This window comes from Mirounga leonina, unplaced genomic scaffold, assembly GCF_011800145.1.
Source record: "Mirounga leonina isolate KUSES-001 unplaced genomic scaffold, KU_Mleo_1.0 Mir_129, whole genome shotgun sequence".
Classification (NCBI taxonomy): domain Eukaryota; kingdom Metazoa; phylum Chordata; class Mammalia; order Carnivora; family Phocidae; genus Mirounga; species Mirounga leonina.
The window spans coordinates 41,406,398-41,425,013 of NW_023270323.1; the positions used below are offsets into that span (position 1 = coordinate 41,406,398).

General features: G+C 34.7%; 1 protein-coding gene across 2 annotated transcripts in view; it reads right to left on the minus strand.

Moving 5' to 3' along the window:
* Window positions 1-18,616, minus strand: part of SLAIN2 (SLAIN motif family member 2) — an 82,973-nt gene that overhangs the window by 15,004 nt on the left and 49,353 nt on the right. Inside the window, exon 7 of one of the 2 annotated variants that reach the window (XM_035005020.1) lies at window positions 9,849-9,926. The exons of the other annotated variant lie outside the window; for it this stretch is intronic. Coding sequence (XP_034860911.1) covers window positions 9,849-9,926 — 78 coding nt within the window. The remainder of the gene's footprint in view (window positions 1-9,848; window positions 9,927-18,616) is intronic. 2 annotated transcript variants of the gene reach the window in all.

Here is an 18,616-nt window from a genome sequence, read left to right on the forward strand (position 1 = left end):
GGATAAAAGATTAACATATAACAATCTACTATATTTCTATATAGCACTAATGAATGTACAGAAATCAAAATAAAAAATGCAACACCACTTGCACTGCTCCCCCAAAAGAGAAAAGAAATATTTATATGTAAATCTAATAAAACAAAACCCAGAAAGCAAATTTCAGCAAATATCATGGGTTAGCTGCGAAAATCAAATGAGTAATATCTGGATAAATAGTTGGCAAATGTATAATATTACACAAACTGTAAGGCATATTACATCTGTGCCTTCCTTATCTAAGGAATACTGGAGCCTTTCAGCCTGTTACAGCTGAGTTCTCTGGAAAGATATTCAACAATGCCACTCAAGGGGCGTCTGGGTGGCTCAGTCGTTAAGCGTCTGCCTTCAGCTCAGGTCATGATCCCAGGGTCCTGGGATTGAGACCCACATCGGGCTCCCTGCTCAGCGGGAGGCCTGCTTCTCCCTCTCCCTCTGCTACTCCCCCTGCTTGTGCTCTCTCCCTGTCAAATAAATAAATAAAATCTTAAAACAAACAAACAATGCCACTCAAGACAGTTGTCTCCTAGGCCATCCTTATAAATTAACTAAAACACAGGGGTTAATTAGGCTTTATTGTCCAAATTAATTATGATAGTAGGTTATAATTTCTCTTTGCTCATTTTGGAAACTGAGAATTGCACTTAAATCAAGGCATAAAATGAAGTTGTTATCTACTCTGAGCAAGAATTAGAACTCTATTTATAAAACTGACATATGACTAAGAATGCTAACCTTGGTGTCTAAGTTAAGTCACCTCTGAAATGAAATGATGGGTAATATGAGGATTTCTATTTTTAAAACATTCATTTTTTGTCTTTTAATAAGCATTTAATAAAAATGGCAAGTTTTCTAATTGAGACTTAGAAAATACACCAGGCACTTTAGAATGGGAGAAACTGAGTAAACTATATACTGTTTTTAGCTTAGTAGATATTCAGAGAATGTTTTATAAATAATATATCTCAAATGTAAATAGCAACATAAAAAAAATAGATACTCCAAATGGTTGTCTTCACAGTGATATGTCTAAACTATAAATTCCATTAATTGTGTAATTGCTAAAAATATGTAAATATCAAATATATAGTTTACAATAAAAATATACACATTCCCAAACACTGGCCACTATGACTAATGGGGAGAAAAACATTTATTAAAATAGACATGCCATCCAATTATTTAACAATAGATTAAAAACAAAAATACTTGTTAACTCTCCCTTACATCATCCCAGTTCCTCAGTGGTCTACGCACCATCAAGGATAGTAAGAGGTTACAGACATAATAAAGACTTAAAAATAAGTTCTGGTTATTAAAGACTGCAGAGATGACATAAATATGATTCTCTCACTAGTGCTATCTGTTCCCACCTTTTCACTGTGTAGAGAAGATAACTTGCCACAACCACAGAGATCAACTGAGCAAATAAGAAAGTCAGAAGTTGAACCCACATCTCCTCATTCCCAGATTGGTATTCTTTACTGGGAACTAAAAGAGAAACACCTCTGGGAGTAGAAATTAAAATGTTATTCTCACTATTTTTATTTTCAACTGGACTCAGAATGTATGTTTGTGGAGCTACTATCCTAGGCAGGTTTCCTAAGACATGATACCAAGGCCCTATTAAACTTGTGAAGGCTGACAAGTAATCACACACAAAAAGAATTTACAAGGCACAGAAGCCTTTGATTTCTTCTTCCATTACTATACTTGACTCACCATTATTTTTGTAAGCACACAGTTATCATGAGAAGATTTATTAAACATAAGAGGCAGAAGACACCCCTGGGAATGGGCTTTACTATAGTTTTTATTCCTTACATACAAAAAGATTGATAGATATGAATAAATAAGTGGAAGGCAGCTGCTTAACTGACTGAGCCACCCAGGTGCCCCAAAAGGATGAATTTTATAAGTAGGGAAGAGGAGCAAAGGTAAGAAATCTCAGAAAATTAGCAGCCATATTTTTTAACAGTTTCCCAAAACAACAGAAGAGGGATCTCTAGAGACCTAAAATTAGAAAATCTTAAATCAAGGTCCCTTTCTAAATGGTTAAAAAAACCAATTCCAAAGAAAAATGGGCAACAGAAAAGAACTGAGCCAAATCCCACATGAAGTTACTATTAAAAAAAGAAAGGAGCAGAATAACATTTCTATTAATGGTACAACCTTGCCAGAAATTGTGTTCACCATGTACACACATGCAAAAGATGAAAGTTATAATCTAATATTTCAAATTCTAAAAGTATTTAAGAAAATGATAAAAGATATGAAAGAACATCATAAATCAGAATAGGAAACATTAAAAAATGAGGTGATGGAACACAGAAAAGAACCGGACATAAATCATCCTAAAATGAAGTCTAAGATAGAAAGAACACAAGAGTCTACACACATGACAGATAATGCTTTAAGAGAAATAGACAATGAAAAGAAACTTTCACAGAACAAGAAGAAATGAAGAGAGATGGAAAAGGATTCAAGAGAAGGCAACAGATAGAAAAGACAGGCAAAGAACATCCAACATACGTACAACAGGAGTTCCTACAAAAAAAGAAAGCCAAAGCAAGAGAACAGAATACTAAAAACCATAATCCAAAAGAATTTGTCTGAAATTTTAAAGTATGTGAAATTCCATATTGAAAGAACACACGCCTATCTGGGGAAATCAATTCAAAATGACCAACATTAAGATATATTCTCATAAAGTACTGAACTTTAGGGGCGCCTGGGTGGCTCAGTTGGTTAAGTGGCCAACTCGTGATTTTAGCTCAGGCCATGATCTTGGGGTCCTGGGATTGTGCCCTGCATCGGGCTCCAAACTTAGCAGAAGTCTGCCTCTCTCTCTCCCTTTGCCCTCCCTTCACTTGCTCATTCTCCCTCTAAAATAAATCAATAAATCTTTTTAAAAAATAAATGATTAAACTTTAAAGGAAAAGAAAACATCTATTGGACATCCAGATAAAATCCAAATGAATGTAAGAGAAATAACTTTTTAGTCCTGACAAAAATGGAGTAATATATTTAAGACACTCAAAGAAAGAAAATATGAGCCAAAGATTTCATATCTAGCTAATGAATTTCAAATATAAAAAGGGCAAACGGTCATCAACACACAAAAATGGAGGGAATGGATACTGCTCCTACAACTCCTTTTTTAAGGAATCTACTGGAGAATGAGCTTCAAACAAGAAAAATGGTTGGTGAGACAATAATGTACAGACTGACGGTAAGCATTAAATACATATTTAAATGTAGAACTAAGACTAAATGAAAGAGTACAAATAACTCTTTAAGCTGATAATGGATATGCAGTGTAACTGCTTAAAAAAAAGGAGTGAGCATATGCAAAAAGCTTTTTAAACAATTTTCAGTAGCCACATTGTATGGTATTATGCTAATGTTTTCTCCAGATTTTGTGTGTAATATGGGATAAAATAAAATGTTAAATGATATTTTAATTCTATCTGTTGGGGCGCCTGGGTGGCTCCGTCGTTAAGCGTCTGCCTTCCGCTCAGGTCATGGTCCCAGGGTCCTGGGATCGAGCCCCACATCAGGCTCCCTGCTCTGCAGGAAGCCTGCTTCTCCCTCTCCCACTCCCCCTGCTTGTGTTTCCTATCTCACTGTCTGTCAAATAAATAAACAAAATATTAAAAAAAAAATTCTATCTGTTGGTGAGAGACAGAATTCTCAGAGCAAGATAAAGGAGATACTGGTTTAAGTTAAGAGATTACATAATTACCCTGAAGCCTTGAATGTGAATAGGAGGTATCAGCATGATCTCATTAAGGAATTCAATCTTAAAAAACACACAGACATAAATCTACACATATATGTACTAACTCTAGTAACTAAAAAACCTAGAAACAATGGCCAATCCAATAGCAATTAATATAGCTAAAAACTCAGATTTGGGTTTTGAAATACCCTTTCCTATCAAAGGAAATCAGGACTTTTTGGAGAAATGACTAAATCCAGTTCTGTGGCAGGAAATGTACAAGATGTGCCTATCTTGTCATACCAGTTAGCAAGAATTTATCAGACTACTAGGCTTGTGTCAAAAAGTCTTGAGGGCCAACTTGAAGAAGCTTCCACCAAAGCTGGGAAAATATCCAGAATGAATCAAAATACATAAAAAATGTTTGAACCTGTAAGTTCATAATGATATATATATATTTAAGAAAAATAAGGATATAGGCATTAACCATCAATGACTGATAATATCAAGAAAAGAGGTAATCTTGCCTTGTGCACTTGTGGCTAAAGCAGCAGCACCACCTATGAAGTAGTCTTGCCCAAAATAGCAAAACTGAATCCAGTAAAGCATCTAGATCCAATTACCAATTTATGGGAAATACAGAGAAATCTACTAAATGACACTGTGGAAAAGATATCAGCAAGATCCAGCCTGTGGATCTACATCCACATCTATAGGGCAAATGATCTGGTGGTTTCTTCAAACAAACCTAACAAGGGGGAGTAAAGAGTTGGAAGAAAACTATAAATCAAGAGAAATGTAAAAAGACACATATTAAAGTGGCAGAACTACAGTTTCATTCCTTGAATGATAAAAATCATACAAAGAAGTGAGGAAGCGATTCTATAAAAATTCAGAACAATGGCTACTCTGGGAGAGTGGGTCAAGAGAGGATTGTGTTTGGAAAGAGACAGGTAGTTTCTGAAGTAGCAAGTTATAGTCTCCTGATATGAATGGTGGTCACTAAGGGGTTGCCTTGCAAGAATTCATTAAACTATGTATTATATGGTTTTCTGAATTTGTGTTATATTTTAAAATAACAAAGTTTAAACAGATTTATAAATTAGAAATCCTTTTAAATTTATTAATCCTAAATTCTTAGAAAAATGCACTAGAGTATATGAAAGGACAAGTCGAAAAGTTCTACAATCTCGGAATATGGAAAGAAATATTTTAACAAGGTTGGGGCACCTGGGTGGCTCAGTCGTTAAGTGTCTGCCTTTGGCTCAGGTCATGATCTGAGCCATGGGGCTCCCTGCTCGGCGGGGAGCCTGCTTCTCCCTCTCCCACTCCCCCTGCTGTGTTCCCGCTCTTGCTGTATCTCTCTCGGTCAAATAAATAAATCTTTTTTTTTTTTAAAGATATTTTTATTTATTCATTCGAGACACAGAGATAGACAGAGAGAGAGAGAGAGAATGAGCAGGGGGAGAAGCACAGGGAGGAGGAGAAGCAGACTCCCCGCTGAGCAGGGAGCCCGATGTGGGGCTCGATCCCAGGACCCTGGGATCATGACCTGAGCTGAAGGCAGACGCTTAGCCATCTGAGCCACCCAGGCGCCCCTAAATAAATAAAATCTTAAAAAAAAAAAAAAATTTTAACAAGGTTAATGTATAACTTGAGGGAAAACCAGAATGTAAAGTGCACTAAGCTATAGTTTTACTATTATAAAAAGTGTTTCCTCTAATGGTAGCAGCATTTATGCCTTATGTATAAACTTGGGAAGGAAAAAGAATAAAATGAGGTTAACTGAAATTAGGTGATCTTTGAAGGCATTCTAGCTCTAACTTTAATTTTCTAAAATGCAGATAGTTTTTAATCAGAAAAATAAAAGCACAATTTTCAGAGAGGAGAAAATTTTGATCTAGGACTTTATCTGCAAGAGAAATTAATAGATGTAGTCAAGATGTAACTAAAGAAGAAAAAAGATCTTGGAAAATCACAAAAGACTTATTAACTCTAAATGTAAGTAGAATCTATTCAATTATCATTCCAAAAATAGCATGAAATGGCTAACAGGAATTTGTGTGTTCGGAGAGAGCCCTGTTCCCTCTCCTTTCCCATTCTCTCAATTTTATATAATAAAATCATGGGAAAGGGAGCAATTCCTATCATTTTAACTGTATCTAAAAACTCCATACGGGGGCGCCTGGGTGGCTCAGTTGGTTAAGCGACTGCCTTCAGCTCAGGTCATGATCCTGGAGTCCTGGGATCGAGTCCCGCATCGGGCTCCCTGCTCTGAGGGGAGCCTGCTTCTCCCTCTCCCACTCCCCCTGCTTGTGTTCCCTCTCTCGCTGTGTCTCTCTCTGTCAAATAAATAAATAAAATCTTTAAAAAAAAAAAAAACTCCATACGGCAGAGGCTGGCTTTGACCACAACTATAATAGAAAAAGTAAAGAGGAACTAGACATGGGGGGAGGGGGTGGCGTGTAATGAGTGTATCTTGTTTATGATACAGATTCAATAAATACTTGTTAATGAAAAGCAAATATAAGAAATTTTAAATTTTGGATCAAAGGTAATGGCAAAATTCCTAGGTACTCCATTTTCAGATAGTCTGATATCAAACAGCATTTTAAACTCCTATCAATTCGGCCTCTTATAAATGTTGTTTATCTCACCTTATATGAATATTCAAAATATAATGAATTAAAGCAGTACTGGAAAACTACCACTGCTAACTCGTCCTAAGGTGCTGCCTCTTTCCTTCTAAAGTATGTTTCTACATTTTAATTTGTCCTGATCTACACATTCACTTTTTCTAAGTAGTTATTTTTTCCCTGACTTGATGAGGTCTCTACTTTGTTTACCTCCCCTTCACTGAGTTCCCAACAAATAGGAATGAATATCTCTTTGTCAGAGCAGTTTAAGTAGTCAAGCCCATGAACGAAGCCTTAACAATACACAATGGATTTTTTTTTTCTTCAAAGAGAAGGATGGGCTAAAGAAACAAACAAACAAAAAACCCTGCAAGAAGAAAATGCAAAGAGGAATGTGTCCAGCCTTGAGTTAGTGGCATGACTGTGTTCATTCCACAGATGTTTACGGTGTGTCCCTTTGTGCCAGGCAACACAGTTCTTACTTCCCTTCCTATCTTCAAACTCCAGCTACTACTAAATGCAATTAAAATCCAAGTGACTGGGGTGCCTGAGTGGTTAAGCACCTGACTCTTAATTTTGGCTCAAGTCACAAGATCAGGGTCATGAGATCGAGTGGATGCTCAGCATGGAGCCTGCGTAAGATTTTTTCTCTCCCTCTGCACCCCACCCCCCGCTCATGCGCACTCTCTAAAAAAAATAAAATAAAATAAAATAAAATCATAGTGTCCTATTTCCAATTGTTAAGGGAACGACCTTCTCCCTCTTCCCATGATCCTTTGAGTCCTTAAAATAAGTACGCCAACTTTCTAAGATGTTACAGGTTCATCCCCAGGATGGGACAACTGATTTATGTGACAATTTACTATCCAGTCCCATGTTTCTCTAGTCCAGGTTTAAAGTGCCAAAGGTACCTATGAACACATGGTATCTGAATCTCATCTGCCTCACATCCCTAACAAGAACAGAGAATCCCCCAGTCCAGTGCAGACCCCTCTCTTTCAAAGTCTAGATATGAAGGTAAATTAGAAAATCCATTTGGCCTTGGATCCAAGACATATTCTCGGGTTCAACTTTACCAGTAATTAACCTAATATTTTATTTTTATTTTTTTTAAAGTAGGCTTGATGATGAACATGGGGCTAGAACTCAACACCCCAAGATTAAGAATCACATGCTCTGGGGCGCCTGGGTGACTCAGTCGTTAAGCATCTGCCTTCGGCTCAGGTCATGATCCCAGGGTCCTGGGATCCAGCCCTGCATCGGGCTCCCTGCTCTGCAGGAAGCCTGTTCTCCCTCTCCCACTCCCCCTGCTTGTGTTCCTTTTCTCGCTGTGTCTGTCAAAAAAAATAAATAAAATCTAAAAAAAAAAAAAAAAATCACATGCTCTACTGACTGAGCCAGTCAGGTACCCCTAACCTAATTATTTGAAATCCTATTGTATATCTGTGCCCATTTTTCAATTGGTTCAGAATTTTTTTTTTATTTTGGTTCAGAACTTCTAGTAGTGTAAAATGATCATCCCCAAACTACAATACCAATCAAAAAAATATGAGTCTGGATTAAGTTAAATAAGAGATTAAACAAAAAGAAACAAAACAACAACAAAACCCAACACACAAACATACAAACTTCTTTCCCTTTACTAAGTCAACTGGACAACTAGAGGTACCAGGAATTATAAGATTGGGTTTTCCTGTCATTTTATCATAGAAAGTGGGAGTTTGGTGGCTCAATCACAAAAATATGTAACTTCCATAGGCAAAAAACCAAAAGAGCCCCAAAACAAAAAAAAACAACCAGCCAGAAGTTATATCTTCTTAACCTAATAAAGAGCAAAAAATCCTTAAGTAAATATTTAAAATTATTTAAACCTACCTGACCCCCCCAAAATTATGAAGCAGCTTAGAGAGACATACAAATTTATATAAACTTAAAATCCTATGTTTTATTATGATACAGTAATTTCTTGCCCTGTTTTAGACACCACAATCTCTTCATGTTCCTGTTTTTACTACCTCTCATCAAGTACTCAAAAAATATCTAGAAGTCTCAAAAAAAAAAAAAAAGAAGAAGCCTATGGTCCTCAAATAATTTCTATAAGGACCCTTTCTATAATAATTCCTAATAAATCACCTTCTTCTCTAACAAAAGAACATATACTATCCAGTCTTTTTTTTTTTTTTTTTTTAAAGATTTTATGGAGTTACTGGGGGGGCGCACAGAAGGAGAGGAAGAAGCAGACTCCCCACTGAGCAGGGAGCCCAACACAGGGCTCAGGGCTCGATCCCAGGACTCCAAGAACATGACTAGAGCCAAAGGCAGACACCTAACCAACTGAGCCACCTAGGCACCCCTATCCATTCTTATTTCGGACAGTAGCACCAAAAGACATTTGTATTGGAGGGCTATGATCAACTTCTGGTATTCAAAACACAAACATTTACACATCCAACATTTCCATTTGACTATTCTCTTTCCTTCAGATTCTATTATCTAAAACTATTTCTTTAAATCATATTTAACCCACCAAATCATTGCTAAAACATTTACACATTAATGAACTTGCTAAAATACGTATTTCAGTGCTTTTGTACCCATATTAACCAAATCTTCTTCTTTGACAATCAAATCTCAAACCTCCTCTTCCCACATAATGTCCTTTAATACTTTATCCTCCTCATATATCTTTGTTATTTACTGAGTTCTGGAACCGTCAGGAAATCTACATGTCCTGGACAGGGGAAATATTTTTCTTCATTGCTTATATTTGTTATGTCCCACTTCCTCTGAGGCTTCTATTCATTCTTATTACTGCTGGTCCTACCCAATTGCATGGTATTTTCCCCAATTCTACTTCTTTCTAGCTGCTCATACATCCAATCTCTTCAAACCAGTATGATAGCTTTGGTGTCCAACCTCCAAATACTTCAACTCTCAGGTCTTAAAAAAGATACCATTCCCTTAAATAGTCTAAACATTACCAGTTAACCACAACAACTTGTGATTTAATGTTTATCAACTTCTAACATGAAAGCATTCCCATTTCATCCTACAGATAAGTAAATCCAAAACTCAAAAGTCAGAAGAAAAAAATTTACATACAAAATGTCTGGCATTTGGTTCATTTTAAAGCACTACATTCACCTACATTAAGTTAAAACAATGACCTTCAGTTTTAGGTTGGTAAGAAAAATGATAAATTCTCTAATAGAAAATGCTACATATCACTTATTCCCTTCAGAAGAGCAATCCAATACATACCTCTGCAGAAAATAAGTTTCTTCCGGATTTATCCAAATAAGAGAGAATGAATCCACATTACTTTATGTAAAAAAATAAAAAAGACTAAAACATGCCCTACAGACATCAATGACTCAGTGTACCAAAAGGTATGAGATTTAACTATCAGATTATTTGCTGAAATTTAAAACTTAGTAAGAGGCTGTAGTTACCTCTTTTTGTAGATGAAGTTGGAAGCAACTGTTTGGCTTTGAGGGAAGTACGAGGCAAATTTTTCAGCCTTTGCGAAGCTGTTGAAAAATAAGGAACTGTAATATTTGCCTGGAAGGACAAGATAAAGGCTATAGCTTCTGTAAACTTGAATATTTTAATACATACTTGAAAATTTATCAAGGAACAGAAACCATAAGGTGAAAATATGTTAGAAACCTAGAAGCAGAGGAATCTGAAAGTGATGCTTAGTGCATTAAGTCGGAAAGGAAAAGGGATGGAAATCTTAGTGCAAAGTGCATACTTTCAGAAATAGTTTCTTATAGATGAGAAAATCTACAATATGTAAACTAATCAAAATATCAAAGAGAAAACAAACCACCGGCAAACATGCTACAGGATGCAAAGAATATAAAGCTAAGTAAGTAAAAGTGATGAACACAAGCACACAGTATAGAATAAAATAAAAGTAGTACTTGTTCAATGCAAAAAAGCAGACTTTGGCAAAGCAGTTATTGTTAGATGAATTGCCCTAACATAGAACAGTAATCCCCATACTCAAAAAGGAGAAGAAAACTCAGAACCAGGCAGGTCCTCAAGGGAGTAAAAACCCAGTGGCTTTAATATATTCAACATCATCTTGCTGTAGCATAAAACTAATTTGTACTTTAGACTTTGGGTAGCAATATATCTGTGCTGTGCACATATTATATGTGGTGGATGGGGGTGTGTGTGTGGGGGTGCACACTGTATGTTGGGGTTGACAGGGTTGGAGGGGTCAGAGCATCTGCTTCTTAAAGTGATCAATGAGGAGTTTTAAGCTTTCTTCAAAACTCCTACTCTATTAACTGCAACGAAACTCTCAGAACTGGCATGTAAGCAGCAGCTCAGAGCCATCCAGAGTTAAAGCTCACTATAGTTTCACTGAACTGAAAAGACCCACACCTACCTGTATAGTCACCTATTTAAGCGGTTCTAAAATGTCACTCTACTGTTTGAGAAGTTGGACTTCTAGGATTTATATGTGAAAGAGAGAGAGAGAGAGAGAGAGAGATCCGACAACCATAAATCTGGCCAGCATTTAAACAATTATCGGATTGACAAAGGAATACTTGATAATATCATCAAAGAGAATTAAGGAGACTTTCTCTTTTGCCCTATTGCTTAACTATATCAATGCTTTTAAAAAACTATTGTTTCCTCACTGTCTGATAGTAAATATTTTTAAAGAGTAATAAATGTATTTGACTTCCAGTTTTACTCCACACATTACGTAGCCAAATATATACCAATTCAGCTTAAATATTGCCAGGAAGACTACTAAAAACTTCTTCAAACCTAAAAAAAAAAAATCAATTTTATAATTACCTCATACCTATCCCACAGAAATATAGGATCCTATCATCACTGAATATTCTCCATTTGCATATTTATTCATACATGCTTTCAACCATTCACAGTGTCATTCATTTACTCATTCACTGCTGCTTTTTCTCATTCTTTCAAATAGTTAATTATCTACTTTATTTCAGGTTTTAGGTATAGTGGATTTGTTCAGTAGCCAACTAGGTGGATAAAATTCCTACTTTCATGGAACTAACATTCTGAAAGGAAAGGGGAAATAAAAGAGTCAAATAGTCAGTGATAGCTGCTAAGGAGAAAACTAAGTAGGGAAGGGAGACAGGAAATGGGGAGATTTAAATTGCAATTATAAATAGGGTGATCAGGAAAGATTTCCCTGAGATGACAAAGATCATTTGCGCAAAGATCTGAAGGAAGAGAGGAAGTAAGCCATACAGATATCTGGGGAAAGCACTGTAGACAGACAGAAAAGCAATGGTAGAGGACCTGGGGTAAGAGTGTGCCTACTATATCTGAAGAACAGGAAATAGGCCACTATGATTGGAATAGAGAAATGAGGGCAAAAGGTAACTATCTGTATGTATGCTGGCAATCCACAATACCTATTAACCATTAAAATTTTTTTTAGTGAGGGCCTAACATCAAATATCATCTATAATCTGTTTTGGAAAGGTCCTATTTAAATTAATAGCTATGATAACTCCAAACTTTCTCGCTCAAGTTTCATGGGTCACAACAAAAGCATCCATAACAAGTAAAATCTATGCAATGGTAATCTGAAGAATCAGACTGCAAATAGAATCAGGCAGTATACACTAAATTTGTCTAATACAACAAATCTGATAAATCTGTCAGAATGAAATTAGTGATTTTCATAAGATACAACATATTGGTGTATTACTCAAATAAGAAAACTAAATTTTTATCTGAATTATCACTCTTAATTTGATGAGTCTTCTAAAGACTGTATCATTTTTTAAATGATAAAGTGTAGTAAACGGAAAGTCTCCAAATTTTTCTACAATAATAGAATTCAGTGTGTTAGCTGTTTAAAAATACTCATGGTTTCCCTGGTTTCTCTCTTAATATTTACATAATTCCAAATTAGCAAGACCCCACCATGAAAAGCAAAGATGGTACAATAAAAATATTATTCTCTCATGCTACCATTATTTAGGTTACTGTCTTCCTCCATAAACCAATCCCAAATGCCTCTGTATTTTTGTTAAACATACACCACCATTTTCCAAGTCATTCTGGCTCAAAGTTTTCTTTAATTCCATTTAGTCATCCCTGCAGTTATGTTGATCTCTTCCTTTACATCCCTACTGTTTCCTAAATACCTAATTCAGACCTTCATCACCCTATTTTTGGATTAGAACAGTGTCCTTTTGGGTTTTCCTACATCCAATCCTTCCACTTTATTCATGTGCATCAGGGGAAGGCTAGTGGAAGTGCGGTCCCCCCACCCAGTACCTCCCCCTCCCAGTCCAGTGCAGGCAGTAAGTGAGTGAATGGTCTGTAAGGAATTCAGAACAAAAATAAAACCAGCTTGGTCTGTTTTTTTTATTATCATCATGTCCTGGATTAATAATCAATGTTGGCGATAAAATGCTCCTCCCTGAAGAAAACAGTTTGTCAGCCTAAGTTATAAACAACTGCTGCAGGTACTGTTGCCTCTTAATAGCATATATGAAAGATTTAAATGAACGTGTTTTAATACTTATCTTTTAAAGTACATTGCATTTCACATGAAAAATCATCAGGAGAACTCCCAGTTATATGGTCTCCCCTAACATAGGGGGATTCAGCTACACATTTCTTTCCAGAGTTCATAGAGATGTGAAATCAAGCTTAGCACACTATATGCCTCCAACCCCTATGGTATAATAATATATTCCTATATTTACACAGCTTAGAAATAAACAATGATGGTACAGTGATTATAAAGTCAATGAAACAGAATGTGAGTTACTTCAATTGTAATTATATGTGACTGAGTATTAAATTTTTTCAGCTGTGAAGACATTTAAAAATCATTAGATTTGATCCCCAAAGGAACTAAGATATGGATAAGATGGCAATTTCTGAAATATCCTGTAAAATGGAATTTTATTAATTTCTGCCAAACTTATCATTATGTTGAATATTTCCTTACTTGTATAAAAGCTGCTTTGTGGGGGAAAAAAAAAACCTTTTCAGATTTAAAAATTGAAGACTATTCTTCAATCAACATGACTGAAGAGAAATTGATAAATCTGGCTATACTGTGTCTTGAGCTTCAATATGCAAAGATCAATTCTGAAGAAGTTATTGACAAATTTCCAGAAACTAAAGCTATAATATTCATTACTGTGACAAACCAATATGTAAAAACATATTTTCCTTTTTTATAAAAAATGATTTAAAAGTATTTCTTTTTTGTACTATAATGTTGATATTATTTTTTTACTGAGTTATAAAATAATGCTCAATAAAAGAATATTTCTCATTGTCTGCATTTTCTCCAGCCATTATTATTATAACTCATTCTATTTCATTATTATTGAACATAATTTTGTCATATGGGGAGATGTTAAAAATAATCTCCAGGTCCCAAATACTAAGTAAGCATAAACCACTATAAAAGAATGTTAATTACTGCTAAGTAAAATGTCCCGTTCCCCCTAACTCTGCAATGACATTTTGTTTTGAAACTTTCATTGCTACAAATTCTGAGTCACCTTTCAATCCTCTTTCTCTCCACCTCCCATCTTCTCGGGTGTTACCCAGTCACATATCTTGTACTTCATTTCTAAAAATTCATCCAGATCTCATCACCTCCTGCACCAGTGCCTTTGTTCAGATAGTCATTTCTTGCCATGATTATACAAAAGCCTTTTAAATGGCTTCTACTCTCTCTTCAACTTTAATCCATTCTTCATATTGCTACCAGAATGGATTTTCTAAGAAGTAACATTGATTAAAAGTCTACCATGGCTCTCCACACTTATAGGATAAAACCCAAATTCCTTAATATATTAAAAAACTCCCAATCTGTGCCCTATGTATCTCTCTCATCCTTCATCACTGCACCCTACACTCTAGTCATACAAAACCACTATAATCAGGGTGCTACTTTTAAGACTTCATTACCAATTCCACTGTTAGGTAAACCTGTCTTTCTTCATGTGGTCTCATAATCTCCTCCTGAGTTAGTGGAGAGATATCTTCAGTATCTTTTCTGAAAACCTCTTCACATTGCTGAGTTTAATGCCTCTCTTCTGTTCCCATAGAAGTTCCTGCCAATCACTCCCTGCTATTGAAGGGCACATGCTGTCTCATTTATATTTATAATCCCAGTGCCCAGAACATAACATATACCCAATAAATATCTGTTGAATAATAAAGGAGACATGAGTGACTGATCACTGGATAAAATCCAGAGATCTGAACTAAGTATTCAAGATCCTCTGGAGTAGAGGTCTAATCTAGTGTTTCTCAAACTTGAATATACCCCAGAATCAGGTGAGACACTTCTAAAAAATACAGATGATGGGTACCCATTCCAGATGTATTCAATCAAAATTTACAGAAGTGTCAGAAAAACTACATTTATAAAATCTCTTTGTAATTAGATAATTGACCCATCATTGCACTCATTCTTAAAAAGAAATTCTACAAGTATTCCATTCATTCTTACATCAGCCCATTACAGAGATTTATCATGACTTATTTCTTTGAATTTATGTTTCATAATTTTGTAAAATTCAAGTGTAATCTTTTAATGTTTGGTTCCCAGCGAAATCTGGATGAGAATTCCTTCCCCAGGAGTCTCAGGGCAGTCTGGTTATGCATAAGCTGACAACTGCCTTCGACACTCCCTCTTCAGTGAGAAGTCCGGAGTAGAATATTGACCATATACCTTTTCTCTGGGGGAATACTTTGTATCCTACGCAAAAATATTCTTCCATTTGACTAAATGTAAGTAAGTGGATAAATATTACATAAAAATATTCTTCCATTTGACTAAATGTAAGTAAGTGGATAAATATTACACTGGATTATTTTACTCTTCTGTGGTAATTCACAAAGTATTTATAGTTCAATAATGCTCCAACAGAGTCATCCAGGAATATTTTCCAAGATGCCTACTCATTTGCAGTTAGGTCAGCATGATGTAATAAAAAAATTATTGGGAGGAAAACAGGGGACTCAAAGAGGGGTGGGGAGGAGGGAGTAATTTGGTTTGGTTTTGCACTTTTCTAGGTATATGCCATTGCACGTATAATACATATGGATCTCTGCTTCCTCTATAAAAATAAGAAATGGGTTGTTGTGAGGTTCAAATGAGGTAATTAATGTGAAAGTAAACATTTAAAAATACTAACCAGAGTTTGAGTATTACTTTAATTTTTTTAAACCAGCAGGTTGTCTTGGGTTTTTCTCCCTTTTCTTATTTCTGAACCAATAATTCCTGTATCTTTCTGAAAACTAAATTTCCTACTGAACCTCTACTCTAGTAGTCTTAGCAAGGCGCTAGTCTTTTGAAAAACTCTGTTCCTGACAAACATTCCTTCCTTTAAATGGAGAAACTGAGAAAATGACATATATCCATGACCTCTCCAATGCTCTGGTTTTCTTAAGCTTTTTAAGTTATTCACATTTCAAATATAAAAGTTGGAAATTGGTAATAGCTATAAAAATTAAAATATATTAGAACTCTCATAATATTCATATTTGAATGCCAGCATCCACAATAATGCAGCCATAGCAAATAAGCATATAAAAACAGTGATTGGCATAAGAAGGCAAAAGAAGTGGTCCCGTAAGTGGAAATAACAGCAACCTTGCAAAGTTAGGTTCATGCAGACCAGCAAGTAAGAACCAAAGCTTTACCACTTAAGGGCTGGAAAAATAAAAACTTAAAGGATAACAAAATGCAACATCTATTATACTAACCGGTTTATACAAAAAATAAAAAATACTAATTCGTGTATAAAATGTGTAAGACTTGCTATTATAACATTTATAAATAATTCTATATCAAAATAAAAAGGCTATTATGAAAACAGTATATATACACACAGTAATTAAAAGAACACATACATACATTTCTATTCATCAAAGATATATGTAAAATTAAGAAAAATAGATAATATGTTACAAAATATGTTAATTTTAAACAGAAGGCTTTAAAATATTTTTATAAAATAAACAAGTTTTAAACTTGATAAAATTCTGGATTTACTATTTTCCAAAAATATTTTTGACTAATGTGATTCTACACTAAAATAAGCATGGCATTTTAATTGTAAATAAGCTTCATTATAGCTTCAAGTATAAAAATAAAACAACTATATGCAATTAAAAAAAAAAAAAAAGGATGGTACCTTGCTTTGTCTTTTGCTTGTACCTGTTCAAGTATTGAAATACACCACTATGAAACTACATGCATATTTTCTACTTAAAAGTAAATTAGTGTTCAGAATCTCATTATTTTTCCCTATATATTTTAATTATCAATTTATAGGTAAAAAGAAAAAATAATTCACCTACAGAAAAAAATTCTAGGGAATCAGCGGGTAATTACAATGGTAATTCTACCACTGGGGAAGGCAAGTAATTATCACAAAGTTTAAGACATGGTCAGTATATTTTTCTATTAACATTTTTATTCTAGGTTCTCAACCTTTTCTATTTTCTTCTATTTTTGTGAAGAATTTTTTTTATTTCCATATAGCTTTGAGGTGTGCTAGAATAGTTCAAACAAAGAACATACATGAGGGCATGAGAGAACAACCCTGAATAAAGAGTTGGTACTGAGAATTTACTGAATAAAAGTAAAGAGAATATAGATATAGCTAGTTTTAACAAAGAGCAGGGAAGCTGTCTCTGGAGATATAATCATGTAAAGTTTTGAGAAATTCCGAACTTAACAATTCAAACTAAGCATAAAAGCACAAATACAAATGATGTTTTGGATTATCTGTGCATAGGCTATAAAAGTGTACCTTATAATATGCATGATTTTTATTGCTTAATCTTCTTAATGATATAAAATTTTCTTTCCTGTTGTTACTAACATTGTGCATTGCTTTTTGTTTCAGGCAAATATACCAAGGGAGGAAAAAAAACCAGAAACACATTGTCCTCAAGGGACAAATTAACTTGCAGACTTAAAGGCACAAAAGTTATCATTTATCATTTTGATAGAACTTAAGAGTTCAAATTGTAACTTTTTAAAGTTTTGTGATTCCCTATTTTCTATACCATTTATGAGTACACCATATGAGTATCATAATGGCACTCTTACTTATTACTCACATAGTCTGCAAGACCTGGAATACTAAGTTTAAAATTTAATTTGGTTCAAAAACATGTGCACACATCCAGCTGAATAAATGAAGTACACAAATCTCTATGTAATAATTTTCCACAGTGCTTTAAATTTTATGGTTCATCTTAGAAAAAAATAGTATTTCTGGATTATTTTTAAATCTTAGTTCTAAACCATAAATGTGACAAATCTCTCTAGGTGGACTTGGATTCTTGAGCACAATCAATATGGGTGTGAATCCTAACTTGCCACCTATAAGCTATATGATCAAAGATAAGTTATTCAACCATTCAAAGCTCCTATTTCCTAATTTGCAAAATGTGTTAATAACTGTACCTACTTCCTAGAATTTTTCTGAGGATTAAACAGGATTATGTATGTATGGTACAGCAAAATGCAAGTTTCTGTAATATAAATATCATATACAACTAGAAAATAAGGAAAATATATCAGTGTTATCACAAAAATCATTTGGGTTCAAATGTATTTTTTCCTGGGCCGGTTTATTTTTGAGTCACCAAGTAACAGCAGCTTCACACAAAATACACAAAGTCAGATAAACACAACAGAGCCAAGGAAGAGTGTAAGGGAATTAAAAAATAATCAAATGCTTTCAAAGTTGTATTATTCAATAAGCAAGTTATATAAATAATCAATAACCTCATGTCTGTGTGACTTCTTCATAGCCTTGAGGAAATGAAGGAACACATCACAGCCACCACTTCAACCAGTGACATAAAATGCTACAAAGGAACTGAGTCAATCAGACCACAAGACTGATGTGAGCTGTTGGATACAAGACATGCATACAGAGCATTTCTAAAATTATAGGAATAACTGTGATAGTTTGTTTAAAACTGGTTTGATTACATGCTCTTATCTACTGTAGTTAATAATATTCTTTGGAAAGTGTTCAATTCTTTTTTAATCATCTTTTACACTAAAGTACACAGTATCCATCTATTTCCATATCACTTCTTGGCTCAGTTTGGCTACTCTGTCTTAGAAGTTCCTTCCTCATGATTCTTTCTCATCTTTGTTTCTGTTGCATATGTCTCCTTCATTCAACAGACTCAGCTCTTCCTTTCC